Raw genomic sequence first — 17,881 nt, 5'->3', positions numbered from 1 at the left:
GGGGAAGGGGAGGGGCTGCTGAGCTCTCTGGGTGATGAGGATGAGGAGGAACTGGATGAAGATATGTCAGGAGGTACACCTACAGACGGTTCACCCAAAGGTAGGACTGTCAGACAATCCCTCACCCCTAACCCCTTACACCTTACCCCTTACCCCCTAGTACCCCCTAGCCCCTTACCCCCTAGTACCCCCTAGCCCCTAACCCCTAGCCCCCTCAATCTACACACAACACCCCATAATTACAAAATTATGATACCTGTCTATATAAGGTCTCACAGTTGACAGTGCATGTCAGAGCAAAAACCAAGCCATGAAGTCGAAGGAATTGCCTGTAGAGTCCCGAGACAGGATTGTGTCGAGGTACAGATCTGGGGAAGGGTACCAAAACATTTCTGCATCATTGAAGGTCCCCAAGAACACAGTGGCCTCCATCATTCTTAAATGGAAGAAGTTTGGAACCACCAAGACTCTTCCTAGAGCTGGCCGCTCGGCCAAACTGAGCAATTGGGGGAGAAGGGCCTTGGTCAGGGAGGTGACCAAGAACCCGATGTGGACAGATAGGAAATAAGGTTCACTTTCCAACAGGACAGTGACCCTAAGCACACAACCAAGACAACGCAGGAGTGGCTTTTGGGCAAGTCTCTGAATGTCTCTGAGTGGCCCAGCCAGAGCCCGGACTTGAACCTGATTGAACATCTCTGGAGAGACCTGAAAATAGCTGTGCAGCGACGCTCCCCATCCAACCTGACAGAGCTTGAGATGATCTGCAGAGAAGAATGGGAGAAACTCCCCAAATACAGGTGTGCCAAGCTTGTAGTGTCATACCCAAGAAGAATTGAGGCTGTAATCACTGCAAAAGGTGCTTCAACAAAGTGCTGAGTAAAGGGCTTGAATACTTATGTAAATGTGATTTTTCAGTATTTATTTATTTTTATTATTAAAAAAAACTGTTTTTGCTTTGTCATTATGGGGTATTGTGATGTCATTATGGGGTATTGTGATGTCATTATGGGGTATTGTGATGTCATTATGGGGTTTTGTGTGTAGATTGATGAGGGAAAACAACTATTTTATCAATTTTAGAATAAGACTGTAACGTAACAAAATGTGGAAAAAGTCAAGGGGTCTGAATACTTTCTGCATGCGCTGTATCTCCATCTGTCTCCATATATCTATTTCTGTCTCCATATGTCTCCATCTGTCTCCATATATCTATTTCTGTCTCCATATGTCTCCATCTGTCGCCATCTGTCCTCATCTGTCTCCATCTGTCTATTTCTGTCTCCATCTGTCTCCATCTGTCTCCATCTGTCTCCATCTGTCTCCATCTGTCTATTTCTGTCTCCATATGTCTCCATCTCCATCTGTCCTCATCATATTTCTCCATCTGTCACCATCTGTCCTCATCTGTCCTCATCTGTCCTCATCTGTCCTCATCTGTCTCCATCTGTCTCCATCTGTCCTCATCTGTCCTCATCTATCTCCATCTGTCTCCATCTGTCTCCAATCTGTCTCCATCTATCCCCATCTGTCTCCAATCTGTCTCCATCTATCTCCATCTGTCCTCCATCTGTCCTAATCTATCTCCATCTGTCTCCATCTATCTCCATCTGTCCTAATCTATCTTTATTTGTCCTTATCTATCTCTCATCTGTCCTTATCTATCTCCATCTGTCCTTATCTATCTCCATCTATCGCCATCTGTCTCCATCTGTCTCTAATAATCAGAAAATGAAAATAACTTCTGTGGTTTCCCAGCAGTGGTGCGTCACAGTAAGAACAGAAAAGAAAAGGGCAAAGGTCAGAAAGGAAAAGTGAATCCAGGAAAGAGGAAGAACAATAGTAAAAGCACCACGGCCTTCAACCCTGAACACACATCAGGACACACGTTGGAGTTCACGGCCGACCACCCACACCAGACGTCAGAACGGGTTACAGAGGACCCTTGTAGCTCCTCTCACCAGGCATATTGTATCCATGGAAGCTGCAAGTACATGGCGGACCTGAGAGAGCCAGTGTGTGTGTGAGTACAACACAAATCTACTTTTAGTACTGTGTGTGTGCTTGTGTGTGTGTGTGTGTGTGCGTGTGTGTGTGTGTGTGTGTGTGTGTGTGTGTGTGTGTGTGTGTGTGTGTGTGTGTGTGTGTGTGTGTGTGTGTGTGTGTGTGTGTGTGTGTGTGTGTGTGTGCTGATGGATGGAAAGGATCGATTGGATAGATAGACCGATTCATTAACTGTTTGGTTGACTAACTGACTTGTGTTCTGATTTATTGATTGATATATTAGCTGATTGATGAATTGATTTATCCTCTCCCCTGCAGCTGTGAGAAGGGTTATGATGGTGAGCGCTGTGGCATCCTGCTCCTACCTACAAGGACGGATGAAGATGAGGAGAGAAGCATCGCTGAGGTGGTTCAGACTGTCCTGGTCGTCATAGCTGTGGTCCTCTCCAGCATCAGCTGCCTCGCCATACTGCTCATGACCTACACACAGTGAGTATAGACCTAATACAACCACAACACAACATTAATACAACCATAACACAACATTAATACAACCATAACACAGCCATAACACAGCCATAACACAGCATAACACAACGTTAATAAAACCATAACACAACCATAACACAGCGTTAATAAAACCATAACACAACATTAATACAACCATAACACAGCCATAACACAGCCATAACACAACATTAATAAAACCATTACACAGCCATAACACAGCCATAACACAACGTTAATAAAACCATAACACAACCATAACACAGCCATAACACAACACAACGTTAATAAAACCATAACACAACCATAACACAGCCATAACACAACCATAACACAACGTTAATAAAACCATAACACAACCATAACACAACCATAACACAACCATAACACAACGTTAATAAAACCATAACACAACCATAACACAGCCATAACACAACACAACGTTAATAAAACCATAACACAGCCATAACACAGCCATAACACAATGTTAATAAAACCATAACACAACCATAACACAACCATAACACAACGTGAATAAAACCATAACACAACCATAACACACCCATAACACAACCGTAACACAACCCAAACATACACACAAACATACACACAAAGCAAGGAAGCCTTCCCTTTCATCATATACAGATCTCTGATAGAGCTGGTGGAATGAACTCCAGTGATTTTCTTTTTAAAAGGAAATGGCAGACAGGGTGGCATGGGTGGAGAAACAGAAGAGTCATTGTCTTATTCTTTTAAGTTTTGATGTTGACTCTCTGCCTGACAAAATGATGTTAGGATATTTCAGCTATCCCGTACGAGCTTATGTGCCAAATACCTTGTTACAGGTGTCAAGCTTATGGGCATGTGGCAGCAGTGTACATAGGAAGGTGGTTTCTGGGTATGAGAAGTGTTCAGAAGAACATGAGACAAAGGAATATATTTATTTTTTCCTTTATTTACCTAGAAAAGTCAGTTAAGAACAAATTCTTATTTTCATTGACAGCCTACTGGGGAACAATGGGTTAACTGCCTTGTTCAGGGGCAGAAAGACAGGTTTTTACCTTGTCAGCTCAGGGATTCAATCTTGCAACCTTTCGGTTACTAGTCCAACGCTCTAACCACTAGGCTACCTGCCACCCCTGATGTGTAGCATTTGGGCTAGAAGTGATATGTGTTAATTGTAGGGGTGCCCATGGGGCTGGGAATCAGAAGGATCCGGTGCGAGAGAGAGAGGCACGTTGAGGTTACCGGGGTTAGAGTAGAACAGAGGGTGTTGTATTCTGAGGCAGTGAAGCAAGTAGAGGAAGATTGGTCAAGACAGGGAGGGATCCTGAGAGGAGTGGTGTGAGTAATAGATCTCTATCAGTACAGAGGGATTGGCCGACGAGTGATATACTGTACGCTTCAATAAGATTGTTTTTGTTGTTGTTTGGCGTTCATAGCAATGGTGAGTAAATGTACTGCTGGGATGGAACGTAAAGTCGCAGAAAATAGAGGTTGTGGTGGCAGCCGCTGAGAAATATTTGGGTGAACGAGCAGGGGCGAAAATCTGATATCAACTTTGGAGGGGACAATTACATGAAATTTTCTCAAGAGCAATTCCTGAGGGGGACACCAAAAGTAGTGCTGTAACACATAGCCTACGTTGTAATATGGTAAATGTATATTGAGGAACCAAAGAAATAAGGTGTTTGCAGTACTCCTAACTACCGGTACCCAAAACTACACAACTAATCACAACAGCAATACCATTGCCTTTAACAAATCTTAGTTCAGTCACCAGTTTAAGTTGAGAGTGGGGGTATCCATGGCATTTTCCAATTATGTTCCTATTTTACAAGTAAAAAAAATTGAGAACCTTTCATAATGTTGCCAAGCAAAGACTCAACAAACTTACCTGAGACTCCCTGTCTCTGCCAGTCTGTCCCTGCATATCTGTCCCCAACTCTGCTGTCTGTGTGCCATCTGTTGCCTGCTCTGCCTAATGACATCATTGTGAAACATTTCCATTAGAATTTAATTTCTTTCTTATGAACATTTTATCAACTAGTCTTTGAGATATTAGGCTACTAGGGTTCTTACTATGCGTTTTGGTGTATTGAAAAATACTCTGATGTCTGTCTTTTATTTTTTTGCCATTTTTCTACCTGGCTGGCTGGCTGGCTACACACACAGTGTGTAGGTTATTTACAGTAGGAGATGGGCTTCTATCATCTTCAATCATTCTATTTGGGCTTCGATCTAAAAGGTAGCTAGCAAATGTGAAACGGATTAAAATGACAAGAGTTGACAGCTGTATGAGTTCACCATTTACACAACATATGCTGCAACCTTTTGTAATTTTAATAGTTTGTTTCATATTGGCTGGCTTCCAACAATAGCTGAATTTGCAAAGCTAGCGAGCACCAATTCAGTTTCAGTGGTGTTTGCTATAATCTTTGCTACCCGGGTTAAATAAAGGTGAAATAAAATAAATAAATAAAAGTTCACTTGCGACAATTTAGCTTTTAAATATATTTAAGACAATGGTAGAAGAGAGTGTAGTTCTGTTCAGTTTGGATTTCAGTTTATCGCTAACCTTATCACAGGGACTTTGAAGTACTAACTTACATCATCTGCATGCTGATTCCATCTTTGACGACGCCACATAAATGGAATAGGTACTAGCTAGCTTAATAGTTAATATTTGCGCGCTAGCTCTGCATATTCAGCTAGTGTGTGTGCGCTATTGACTGGATTAACCTCACGTCAGTTACGTTCATTGAGTGCCTTTCAGACAGTAGATAAGACCTCTCTGTTACCTAGCAAGCTAAGGAACTGGCAGTGGATCAAACCATTGTGAGGCAAAGGGTGGGGGGGGGTTGCAATCTTTTGAAACTTAAAAACGCGCTATTAAGTGTCTATAATCAGCACAATTGCTTTCATTGCGTATTATTAATATTATTTAAATTACATAGTTATGTTTCAGTGATATATTGGGGGGGACAAATCATATTTTTCCCAGGATGGGGGGGTCGTGTGTCCCCCGTCCCCCCCGGGATTTCCGCCCCTGTGTACGAGATATGAGTGTTGATGTCCCGTCTCGTCCTTTCAGGATCTTGTCCTGAGGTAGGACTAGATAGGTTTAAATAGTGTTTTTAATGAGTATAGGGTTAGATGGCTGGGTATTTGTTGATTCATTTGACTTTTTTCAAGCAAAGTATAAGGTAGTTATACTCCAGTCTAGTTGGTGGCAGTAATGCCACATTTATTGGATGCCAACTGCCGTTAAACCTCATCAAGAAGTCTTCCCTTGCTAGTAGTAGCTAGCTGACAGCCTGGTAGCTGTCTTTAGCCTGGTTAAAAACATAGCTAGCTGCCATTAGCCTGGTTAAAAACATAGCAAGCTGACAGCCTGGATAGCTGCCTTTAGCCTGGTTAAAAACAGAGCTAGCTGACAGCCTGGATAGCTGCCTTTAGCCTGGTTAAAAACATAGCTAGCTGACAGCCTGGATAGCTGTCTTTAGCCTGGTTAAAAACATAGCTAGCTGACAGCCTGGATAGCTGCCATTAGCCTGGTTAAAAACATAGCAAGCTGACAGCCTGGATAGCTGCCTTTAGCCTGGTTAAAAACATAGCTAGCTGCCATTAGCCTGGTTAAAAACATAGCAAGCTGACAGCCTGGATAGCTGCCTTTAGCCTGGTTAAAAACATAGCAAGCTGACAGCCTGGATAGCTGTCTTTAGCCTGGTTAAAAACATAGCTAGCTGCCATTAGCCTGGTTAAAAACATAGCAAGCTGACAGACTGGATAGCTGCCTTTAGCCTGGTTAAAAACATAGCTAGCTGACAGCCTGGATAGCTGTCTTTAGCCTGGTTAAAAACATAGCTAGCTGACAGCCTGGTAGCTGTCTTTAGCCTGGCTAGCTGTCTTTAGCCTGGCTAGCTGTCTTTAGCCTGGATAGCTGCCTTTAGCCTGGTTAAAAACATAGCTAGCTGACAGCCTGGATAGCTGTCTTTAGCCTGGTTAAAAACATAGCTAGCTGACAGCATGGATAGCTGTCTTTAGCCTGGTTAAAAACATAGCTAGCTGACAGCCTGGTAGCTGTCTTTAGCCTGGCTAAGCTGTCTTTAGCCTGGATAGCTGCCTTTAGCCTGGCTAGCTGTCTTTAGCCTGGCTAAAAACATAGCAAGCTAGCTAGCCTTTTTAGCTTCCCACATCTTCATCTTAAATAATTCAGATTTATAAAAAAATATATATATGCCCTGGCAAATATTGTTATACTTTAACAGTGTATCCTAAAACATCCTTCCAGTTTGATAACGCTGATGTATTAATTCCCATATCAGCTAAAATAAAATAGAACGTCCTCATGTCTTGGTCACAGAGAAAAATAGCACATTGCTAGCTAGTTGGCTATAGCAGGTTCTACCATTTCACAATAGCCTGGAATCAGTAGTTATTACTTCAAAACAAAATACCTTTTTTGGGGTGGAAAATTGTTGTTTGTTACTGTTTGAACAGTTGCTGAGATTATATTAAGCTATCAATGCAAAATAGGCTACATTGATAAATAGCCTATAGACCAGATCAAGGAAGCAAGTGACAACACTAACCCCAGGGCTGCGGAAGGAATTAGACGGCATGTCTCAATATTAAGGTAGTATAAAAATATGTTGAATGCCGGTGACGAAAAACGGCATTGCAACGCCGCACTACATTCTAAATCCTGCATCTCCGTAGAGCTTGTAGTAAAGCTTAACACAACCATAATGCAACGTTAATATAACCATAACACAATGTGTATTCAACCATAACAAAACGTTAATACAACGTTAATACAATGTTAATACGACCATAACGCAATGTTTGTACAACCATAGCACAATGTTTATACAACACAATGTTAATGCAACCATAACAGCCATAACACAACCCAACCATACTGCTCATGACCTGTGCACAATAAGTAACAATGACACAACGTTAACACAACAATGACACAACGTTAACTCAATCCAAAAATACTGTTCACGATGCAACCATAACACAACATTAACACAATGTTGACACAACACGAATACGACCATAACAGACCTTTAACACAATGGTAGTGACACGGACACTCCAAAACGGCCCTTAAGACAACGTTGCGCGTCATTAAAACCCCAACAAGCCCTTGTACACCCCCTCGCCCACGATGATATGCCTTGATATTATTGCTCATGACTATATCAACCTTTTAATACTATAAGAATTCATATATTTACTTAGGACATAGCCTGATGAACACAAAGGTTAGACTCAGCACACACACACGCACACACACACACACACACCTTATCAATCAGTAACCCCATTATGTCATTTACTAGAAATGTCTAAATGAGGGACAAAGTGCAAGTCAGAGCAGGTATAAAACATGGGCCTGGGATTCCTCATAATGGCCTGCGGTTTGTACTGTTCAGAGAGCAGTTTGTACTGTTCAGATAGGAGAGGAGCAGTGATCTGGTTCAGATAGCAGAGGGCAGTGGTCTGGTTCAGACAGGAGAGGGGCAGTGGTCTGGTTCAGATAGGAGAGGAGCAGTGGTCTGGTTCAGACAGGAGAGGGGCAGTGGTCTGGTTCAGATAGGAGAGGGGCAGTGGTCTGGTTCAGACAGGAGAGGGGCAGTGGTCTGGTTCAGACAGGAGAGGGGCAGTGGTCTGGTTCAGATAGCAGAGGGGCAGTGGTCTGGTTCAGATAGCAGAGGGGCAGTGGTCTGGTTCAGACAGGAGAGGGGCAGTGGTCTGGTTCAGACAGGAGAGGGGCAGTGGTCTGGTTCAGACAGGAGAGGGGCAGTGGTCTGGTTCAGACAGGAGAGGGGCAGTGGTCTGGTTCAGACAGGAGAGGGGCAGTGGTCTGGTTCAGATAGCAGAGGGGCAGTGGTCTGGTTCAGATAGCAGAGGGGCAGTGGTCTGGTTCAGACAGGAGAGGGGCAGTGGTCTGGTTCAGACAGGAGAGGGGCAGTGGTCTGGTTCAGACAGGAGAGGGGCAGTGGTCTGGTTCAGACAGGAGAGGGGCAGTGGTCTGGTTCAGACAGGAGAGGGGCAGTGGTCTGGTTCAGATAGCAGAGGGGCAGTGGTCTGGTTCAGATAGCAGAGGAGCAGCGGTCTGGTTGAGACAGGAGAGGAGCAGTGGTCTGGTTCAGACAGGAGAGGGGCAGTGGTCTGGTTCAGATAGCAGAGGGGCAGTGGTCTGGTTCAGATAGCAGAGGGGCAGTGGTCTGGTTCAGACAGGAGAGGGGCAGTGGTCTGGTTCAGATAGCAGAGGGGCAGTGGTCTGGTTCAGATAGCAGAGGAGCAGCGGTCTGGTTCAGACAGGAGAGGAGCAGTGGTCTGGTTCAGACAGGAGAGGGCAGTGGTCTGGTTCAGACAGGAGAGGGGCAGTGGTCTGGTTCAGATAGCAGAGGGGCAGTGGTCTGGTCACATACTGGGTAAACGTATATATTATACAGTACTGCTTGCTCTGATTACATGACTTGTGCCTGACGAATGTTCTGGTGCTAGTTCATATTTTAAAGTTATATTTTTAATGACTGGTGTTCTGTTATCGACTGTGATATTCAATCAAACTTAACACGTTTGACACAGTGTGTTTATCAAAACTATAAATCAATTTGTTTGTTTGCTCCGATTGTTGCCGTGGCAACGAGGAGCAAGTGCTATATCGTCCACAATGTTACCTGAGACTAATTAGTCTGACGATGCTGCTAACGACGTGATTGATAGCAGAGCCGTACACAGTTCAATCGAGCACAGGCTTAACTTAATGACAATAGTGACATGAGTACAATCTGGAATTTTTATTGCATCGTTTGGGGTAGGCCTCGTCTCTGAGGAATTTAGCCACAAGATTTGAGTTGACATACACTACATGACAAAAAGTATGTGGACACCTGCTCGTCAAACATCTCATTCCAAAATCATGGGTATTAATATGGAGTTGGTCCCCCCCTTTTGCTGCTATAACAGCCTCCACTCTTCTGGGAAGGCTTTCCACTAGATGTTGGAACATTGCTGCAGGGATTTGCCTCCATTCAGCCACAAGAGCCTTAGTGAGGTCAGGCACTGATGTTGGGCGATTAGGTCTGGCTCGCAGTCAGCGTTCCAATTCATCCCAAAGATGTTCGATGGGGTTGAGGTCAGGTTTCTGTGTAGGCCAGTCAAGTTCTACCACACTGATCTCGACAAACCACTTAGTGCATTGGGGCATTGTCATGCTGAAACAGGAAAGGGCCTTCCCCAAACTGTTGCCAAAAAGTTGGAAGCACAGAATTGTCTAGAATGTCATTGTATGCTGTAGCGTTAAGATTTACCTTCACTGGAACTAAGGGGCCTGAACCATGAAAAACAGCCCCAGACCATTATTCCTCCTCCACCAAACTTTACAGTTGGCACTATGCATTGAGGCAGGTAGCGTTCTCCTGGCATCCGCCAAACCCAGATTCGTCCGTCGGACTGCAGGATGGTGAAGCATGATTCATCACTCCAGAGAACGCATTTTCACTCCTCCAGAGTGCAATGGCTGCGAGCTTTACACCACTCCAGCTGATGCTTGCCATTGCACATTGTGATCTTAGGCTTGTGTGCTGCTGCTTGGCCATGGAAACCCATTTCATGAAGCTCTCAACAAACAGTGCTTGTGCTGAAGTTGCTTTCAGAGGCAGTTTGGAACTCGGTAGTGAGTGTTGCAACCAAGGACACTCGGCGGTCCCAATCTGTGAGCTTGTGTAGCCCTACCACTTCACGGGTGAGCCGTTGTTTCTCTTAAACGTTTCCACTTCACAATAACAGCACTTACAGTTGACCAGGGCAGCTCTAGCAGGGCAAAAAATGTGACAAACTGACTTGTTGGAAAGGTGGCATCCTATGATGGTGCCACGTTGAAAGTCACTGAGCTGTTCAGTAAGTCCATTCTACTGCCAATGTTTGTCTATGGAGATTGCATGACTGTGTGCTCGATTTTATACACCTGTCAGCCATGGGTGTGGTTGAATTAAAAAACATTTTTTTATTTAACCTTTATTTAACTAGGCAAGTCAGTTAAGAACAAATTCTTATTTAAAATGATGGCCTAACGGGGAACAAACCTTAATTTGAAGGGGTGTCCACATACTTTTGTAAATATAGTGTATACACACCAACCCCACCCTTCAAGCGTGAAAAACCCAGCAGCATTGCAGTTCTTGACACAAACCGGTGCACCTGGCACCTACTAACATACCCCGTTCAAAGGCACTTAAATCTTTTGTCTTGCCCACTCACCCTCTGAATGACACACATACACAATCCATGTCTCAAATTGTCTCAAGGCTTAAAAAACCCTTCTTTAACCTTTCTCCTCCCCTTCATCTACACTGATTGAAGTGGATTTAACAAGTGACATCAATAAGGGATCATAGCTTTCACCTGGATTCACCTGGTCAGTCTGTGTCATGGAAAGAGCAGATGTTCTTAATGTGTTGTCTACTCTGTATATATGATTTACTCAGTGTAAATACTCCCCTTAATTCATGCCCATTGATTGAAAGACAGGAAGGTGATTATTGCACGAGTGAGCCCATAGGTTCATCAGCAACCATGATGGAATTGCCATGCTCATAGGCTGAGACGTGACGCTATGCTGATGAGGTAACATTATAGACACTACCATAGATACCTGTTATGCTGATGAGGTAACGTTATAGACACTACCATAGATACCTGTTATGCTGATGAGGTAACATTATAGACACTACCATATCACCTGCTATGCTGATGAGGTAACATTATAGACACTACCATAGATACCTGTTATGCTGATGAGGTAACGTTATAGACACTACCATAGATACCTGTTATGCTGATGAGGTAACATTATAGACACTACCATATCACCTGCTATGCTGATGAGGTAACATTATAGACACTACCATAGATACCTGTTATGCTGATGAGGTAACATTATGCTGATGAGGTAACATTATGCTGATGAGGTAACATTATACTGATGAGGTAACATTATGCTGATGAGGTAACATTATGCTGATGAGGTAACATTATACTAATGAGGTAACATTATGCTGATGAGGTAACATTATGCTGATGAGGCAACATTATGCTGATGAGTGAGATAGGAAGCGATGTGAATTATATGAGTTTACTAGATTAATGACAAGTGACAATTCATTTCAGACCAGCTTTTACTGATTGAACTTTCATAATCTACGTTATGTTGTTACCTAAGACTAATTGGTTTGACAATGTTGCTAAAGACATGAGTGATAGCAGAGCCATATACAGTAGAAACCTATTTTATTAGACAACAAAAAAAAACAGTTAATGTAAACTAGCCATGGGTAATAATGAGTCCATGTTCATCTGAATCGATTTTACATTCAACTGTGTCGTGCTGGAATACTGGACACTAATCGGTGTGAAAAAGAACCCCAGTTAGAGGAATTGATTTCTGAATCCTGATTGGATGCTGTGGTAGTGTAGTGGATGTGAAACCAGCCCATGTTGGCTGGGGTGGCAGGTAGCCTAGTGGTTAGAGTGTTGGGTCAGTAACTGAAAGGTTGATGGATTGAATCCCCCCGAGCTGACAAGGTAAAAATCTGTTGTTCTGCCCCTATGCAAGCCAATTAACCCACTGTTCTCTGGTAGACTATCATTGTAAATAACAATTTGTTCTTAACTGACTTATGTAGTTAAATGAAAACCATGCTGTGGTTAATATTCCCTGAGATCTAAAGCCAACTGAATGAAAGACTTGTCTCTTTTCAAACTTTAAATGCAGTTGTGCAATTCAAGTTCCATTTGTGGCAGAACAGATTGCACGCCATAGGAGTTAACTAACTAACGTCCCTCCCTCTCTCTCTCTCTCTCTGTGTCTGTCTGCCAGTTACAGGACTCATAAGAATTTCCTGGTTGCCTACCTGGCCTCCGGCAGTGAGAAGGAACAGCTCCAGAAAACTACACCCTGTGACATCACGGTGTGACCATCAGCAGGTAGGACACACACCCCTCCTACACACACCCGCTAAGACTGCAACAAACCGCATTCAGGCACACGCGTGTGTGTGTGTATGTGTGTGTGTGTGTGTGTGTGTGTTTGAGTGGGTGGGTGGGTGGGTGGGAGTGTGAATTGCGTCATATGAGGAGGTGTAAGAATGCAGTATTAGACTGGATTACTGGTGATGTCTCATAACCACACACACACACACACACACACACACACACACACACACACACACACACACACGCACGTACGCTTGCCCACACACATGGTCTCTCGCTCTCGCACACATGAATGTCTAAGTCACTGTAACCTCACACACATAAATCCCTTCAGTTAATCCAACTGGCCTTTCAGCATTCTCCTCATACCTGTCTGTTAAAACATGAATTAAAGGCTCTGTCTTGCTTTAGACTGGTCTCTGGACCATGATGTCCCAAAGCCTTCACATTCTTTACCCAGATTTTCCTGTTAGACCTGGATTCAAACTGGCGACCCTCAGGTTGCTGGTCCATCTCTCTAACCTCCTGGCTAACATACCTGGCTAACCTCCTGGCTAACATACCTGGCTAACCTCCTGGCTAACATACCTGGCTAGCATACCTGGCTAACCTCCTGGCAAACATACCTGGCTAACCTCCTGGCTAACATACCTGGCTAGCATACCTGGCTAACCTCCTGGCTAACATACCTGGCTAACCTCCTGGCTAACCTCCTGGCTAACATACCTGACTAACCTCCTGGCTAACATACCTGGCTAACCTCCTGGCTAAACTCCTGTCTAACCTCCTGGCTAACCTCCTGGCTAACATACCTGACTAACCTGGCTAACATACCTGACTAACCTCCTGGCTAACATACCTGGCTAACCTCCTGGCTAACATACCTGACTAACCTCCTGGCTAACATACCTGACTAACCTCCTGGCTAACATACCTGGCTAACCTCCTGGCTAACCTCCTGGCTAACACACCTGTCTAACCCCCTGTCTAACCTCCTGGCTAACCTCCTGGCTAACATACCTGTCTAACCTCCTGGCTAACATACCTGTCTAACCTCCTGGCTAACCTCCTGGCTAACATACCTGTCTAACCTCCTGGCTAACATACCTGTCTAACCTCCTGGCTAACCTCCTCTCTAACCTCCTGTCTAACCTCCTGGCTAACATACCTGTCTAACCTCCTGTCTAACCTCCTGTCTAACCTCCTGGCTAACCTCCTGGCTAACCTCCTGTCTAACATACCTGTCTAACCTCCTGTCTAACCTCCTGGCTAACATACCTGTCTAACCCCCTGGCTAACATACCTGTCTAACCTCCTGGCTAACATACCTGTCTAACCTCCTGGCTAACATACCTGTCTAACCTCCTGGCTAACATACCTGTCTAACCCCCTGGCTAACATACCTGTCTAACCTCCTGGCTAACATACCTGTCTAACCTCCTGGCTAGCATACCTGTCTAACCCCCTGGCTAACATACCTGTTCCATGTCGCCTTTCTTTTCCTGGAAGTCTTTATTACTGGCATTTGGTCAATTCATCAGCTAAATACTGACAATTTGCTCTCTTCTCTTACTCTAGAGAACTTAAAGGTCTGGAACCATAATTTAGAACCATGAGAACCGAGACAATCAGAGGAGAACCGGTGCCGACTCCTGCCCAGCGGAGTGATCTACTGAACGGACGCTACAACTCCAGACAGTAGAGCGTTCTATAGAAGAACCAGCGTAGAACCGTCTTGAAGAACCGCATAGAACTGCCTTGTCGTTTATTTATTTGATTTGACTTATTTATTGAGGACAGAGCTTTGTTTTGACTGGTGTTGTGTTAGATGTGATTGGACCGTGATGTTGAGCATACCGTCCAATCATTTCACTACTAAGTTATTGCTTATTTATTGCCATGCGTCTCCTAGGGAACAACAGAGAGACACAGCTATCGATAATCCTGGACATAGATGGAATCTATCGGTTCACTAATAAAGTCCTTCAGTGTTATAAGAAATGTCTTTATGTGTGTTTGTGTGTGCCTGCATGCGTGGGTGTATGTGGGTGAGTCCTCAGTCTTGGTTATGTGTTTCCATTCCCTAGTCTGATCGTGTCCAATACCCCTGCCATGTGCTCACACAAACAGAGCAGTCCTGTACCCAAACACAGACACACAGTGAAAGGGCAGAGGCAGAGAGAGAGAATAACTCGGACAAAGGACCTCAGCACATATTTCATTCTCTCTCTTTGTCTCTCTCTCTCTCTCTGTGATGTCACAAAGGGATGGAATGCATTATTTATGACATCACCGAAGTAGGATTTTAAAATGGAATGGAACACTCCGAAGCATCCGATAGGTTCCTCAAACCACGGCGTCATAGTTCTCATACGTTCTCCTGAGAGTGAATCTGGAACAAAGTGACATGAGTTGAATTGAAAGGATTGGAACTATCATAAAGATACAGAAGAAAATGAAGCAATCTTGCGTAGGTCACTTTCCGTGCTCTTTTATGGCATATTAATCATGATCCTTTATCTCATTCTGGAGCCAATTGAAACTATGGAAGTTGAAATGATAGAGAAGCATCATAATCATCAAGATAGTTTGATCTCTATGGTTCATAAACTCAGTTCATGTGTGATGCCATCATCCGTGAGGAGGTCAAATACTAAGTTCATACATAAAGATACAAAAGAAAAGAAAAACATAAGTTGATTTGGGATCAATCTCTCTCCCTCCCTCCCTCCCTCCCTCCCTCCCTCCCTCCCTCCCTCCCTCCCTCCCTCCCTCCCTCTGTTTTCCTGTTCACGTACAGACCTCTCTGTTACCATGGTGCAGAGCTGTTTTGAATGGCAAAATAACGCCCATTACGGATTGCATGAATGAGCACAAATAGCTATGTGTGTTTGAGTTAGGAGAGAGGGAGTGACTGGGCTATTCTGAGCTACAACAATAAGCAGGTGAGACGTGCTGGAGAGACACGTACACGCTGCGGTATGTAAACAGAGAGGTAATTACAAGGCTAACATCAGCAGAGCTCAGAACAGACTAACCCTAAAATGTAGTTTAAACTTATCAAGCCCAGCCACTTCACTCAGAACAAAGACTAGCTATTAGTTGAAGTAACAAAGTTATGAATGTTCTCATAAAGGAGTTATGAAGTGGTTATGAATGTTCTCATAAAGGAGTTACGAAGTGGTTATGGAAGTGGTTATGGAAGTGGTTATGAATTTGTTACTAAGTCGAGTGATTCCCAAACTTGGGGGTCGGGACCCCATGAGAGGTCACCTGTAATTAAAATGTGGTCCCCTGAGAAAATCTATAATCTGATCAAACAAATTAAGAACATATTTTCTCTCCTCAGATGAGTATAACCTACAACCTTTAAGTGTCAACTAAGCCTTTTAAACTATTACAATGTTCTTTCTTGTCATTATTATCTGTTGAGACAGCCTGCAGGAGGAGTGAATATGTTGAGTGAATATGAACACACATGGTGTCCCCTGCATTTCCTAGTGTCAGTTTGAGGTTGTGTGCACTGTGTAAAAAAAGGTTAGGGAACCCCTGTATGAAGCCTTATAAGGTTAATTAAACACTGCATCATCTCATGACTCATGACTGCTGATTTATTGTGCTGTCTTTTACTGACCCATGTCACACAGTGTGCAAAATGTGTGTGTGTGTGTGTGTGTGTGTGTGTGTGTGTGTGTGTGTGTGTGTGTGTGTGTGTGTGTGTCTGTGTGATCTACCACCAAGATAAGACTGGGTCTTATCTGGGGGAAACTGGGAGAAAGGTGAGGTGAGTGCAGGTGAGTGTGGCTACAAGGAATTACTTGTTGGCCAGTCAGGCAGTCAGTCAAACAGTCAGCCAGTCTGTCAGGCAGTCAGTCAAGCAGTCAAACAGTCAGTCAGCCAGTCTGTCAGTCATCCAGTCTGTCAGGCAGTCAGCCATTCAGTCAGCCAGTATGTCAGTCAGCCAGTCAGTCAGCCAGTCTGCCACTCAGCCAGTCTGTCAGGCAGTCAGCCATTCAGTCAGCCAGTATGTCAGTCAGCCAGTCAGTCAGCCAGTCTGCCACTCAGCCAGTCTGTCAGGCAGTCAGCCATTCAGTCAGCCAGTATGTCAGTCAGCCAGTCAGTCAGCCAGTCTGCCACTCAGCCAGTCTGTCAGGCAGTCAGTCAGCCAGTCAGCCAGTCAGTCAGGTACTGTAAACATGGGACCACACACACATGTACTTTTCCATGTGCTTTGTGCTACTTCTAGCCTGCTAGCCAAGATGTTAGCCAGTCATGCTAGCTCGTAATGTTGTATACCATGTGCCTCGTTTAGGATGGACTATATACACTGAACAAAAATATAAACGCAACATATAAAGTGTTGGTCCCATGTTTCATGAGCTGAAATAAAAGATTCCCAAAATGTTCCATCCGCACAAAAATAGTATTTCTCTCAAAATCTGGGCACAAATTTGTTTACATCCCTGTTAGTGAGCATTGCTTCTTTACCAAGATAATCCATCCACCTGTCAGGTGTGGCATATCAATAGCTGATTAAACAGCATGATCATTACACAGGTGCACCTTGTGTTGGGGACAATAAATGCCACTCTAAAATGTGCCTTTCTGTCACACAACACATTGCCACAGATGCCTCAAGTTTTAAGGGAGCGTGCAACTGTCACGCTGATGACAGCAGGAATGTCCACCAGAGCTGTTGCCAGAACATGTAATGTTTATTTCTCTACCATAAGCCACCTCCAACTTCGTTTTGGAGAATTTTGACGGTACGTCCAACCAGCCTCACAACCACAGACCACGTGTAAGGCGTTGTGTGGGCAAGCGGTTTGCTGATGTCAAAGATGTGAATAGAATTCCCAACGGTGGCAGTGGGGTTATGGGTTGGCATAAACTACAGACAACGAACACAAGTTCATTTTATTGATAGCAATTTGAATGCGCAGCGACATCGTGACAAGTTCTTGAGGCCCATTGTTGTGCCATTAATCCGCTGCCATCACTTCATGTTTCATGATAATGCATAGCCCCATGTCACAAGGATCTGTACACAAATCCTGAAAGCTGAAAACGTCCCAGTTCTTCCATGGACTGCATATCATTGAGCATGTTTGGGATGCTCTGGATCGACGTGTAATACAGCTTGTTTCATATCCAGCAACTTCGCATAGCCATTGAAGAGGAATGGGACAACCTTCCACAGGGCACGATCAACAGCATTGATCAACTCTATGTGAAAGAGAACTGTCGCGCAGCATGAGGCAAATGGTGGTCACACCAGATATTCACTGATTTTCAAGGTATCTGTGACCAACAGATGCATATCTGTATTCTCAGTCATGTGAAATCCATATAT

General features: G+C 44.1%; 1 protein-coding gene across 2 annotated transcripts in view; it reads left to right on the top strand.

Moving 5' to 3' along the window:
• areg (amphiregulin) overlaps positions 1-14,529 on the top strand; it is a 17,335-nt gene extending 2,806 nt beyond the window's left edge. The window contains exons 2-6 of one of the 2 annotated variants that reach the window (XM_029763797.1): positions 1-100; positions 1,762-2,023; positions 2,323-2,493; positions 12,413-12,519; positions 14,107-14,529. The exon at positions 1-100 is cut by the window's left edge and continues 80 nt beyond it. In XM_029763797.1, the coding sequence (XP_029619657.1) occupies positions 1-100; positions 1,762-2,023; positions 2,323-2,493; positions 12,413-12,509 (630 nt within the window). In that variant the 3' untranslated portion in view covers positions 12,510-12,519; positions 14,107-14,529. Of the gene's footprint in view, positions 101-1,758; positions 2,024-2,322; positions 2,494-12,412; positions 12,520-14,106 lie in introns of both variants that reach the window. The other variant, XM_029763796.1, reaches the window with a different exon arrangement.
• The last annotated feature ends 3,352 nt before the right edge of the window (positions 14,530-17,881 follow it).

The sequence above is a fragment of the Salmo trutta genome, chromosome 9, assembly GCF_901001165.1.
Source record: "Salmo trutta chromosome 9, fSalTru1.1, whole genome shotgun sequence".
NCBI lineage: Eukaryota > Metazoa > Chordata > Actinopteri > Salmoniformes > Salmonidae > Salmo > Salmo trutta.
Note: the sequence above shows the minus strand (reverse complement) of the source record. Positions and strands in the feature narration are given on the sequence as shown.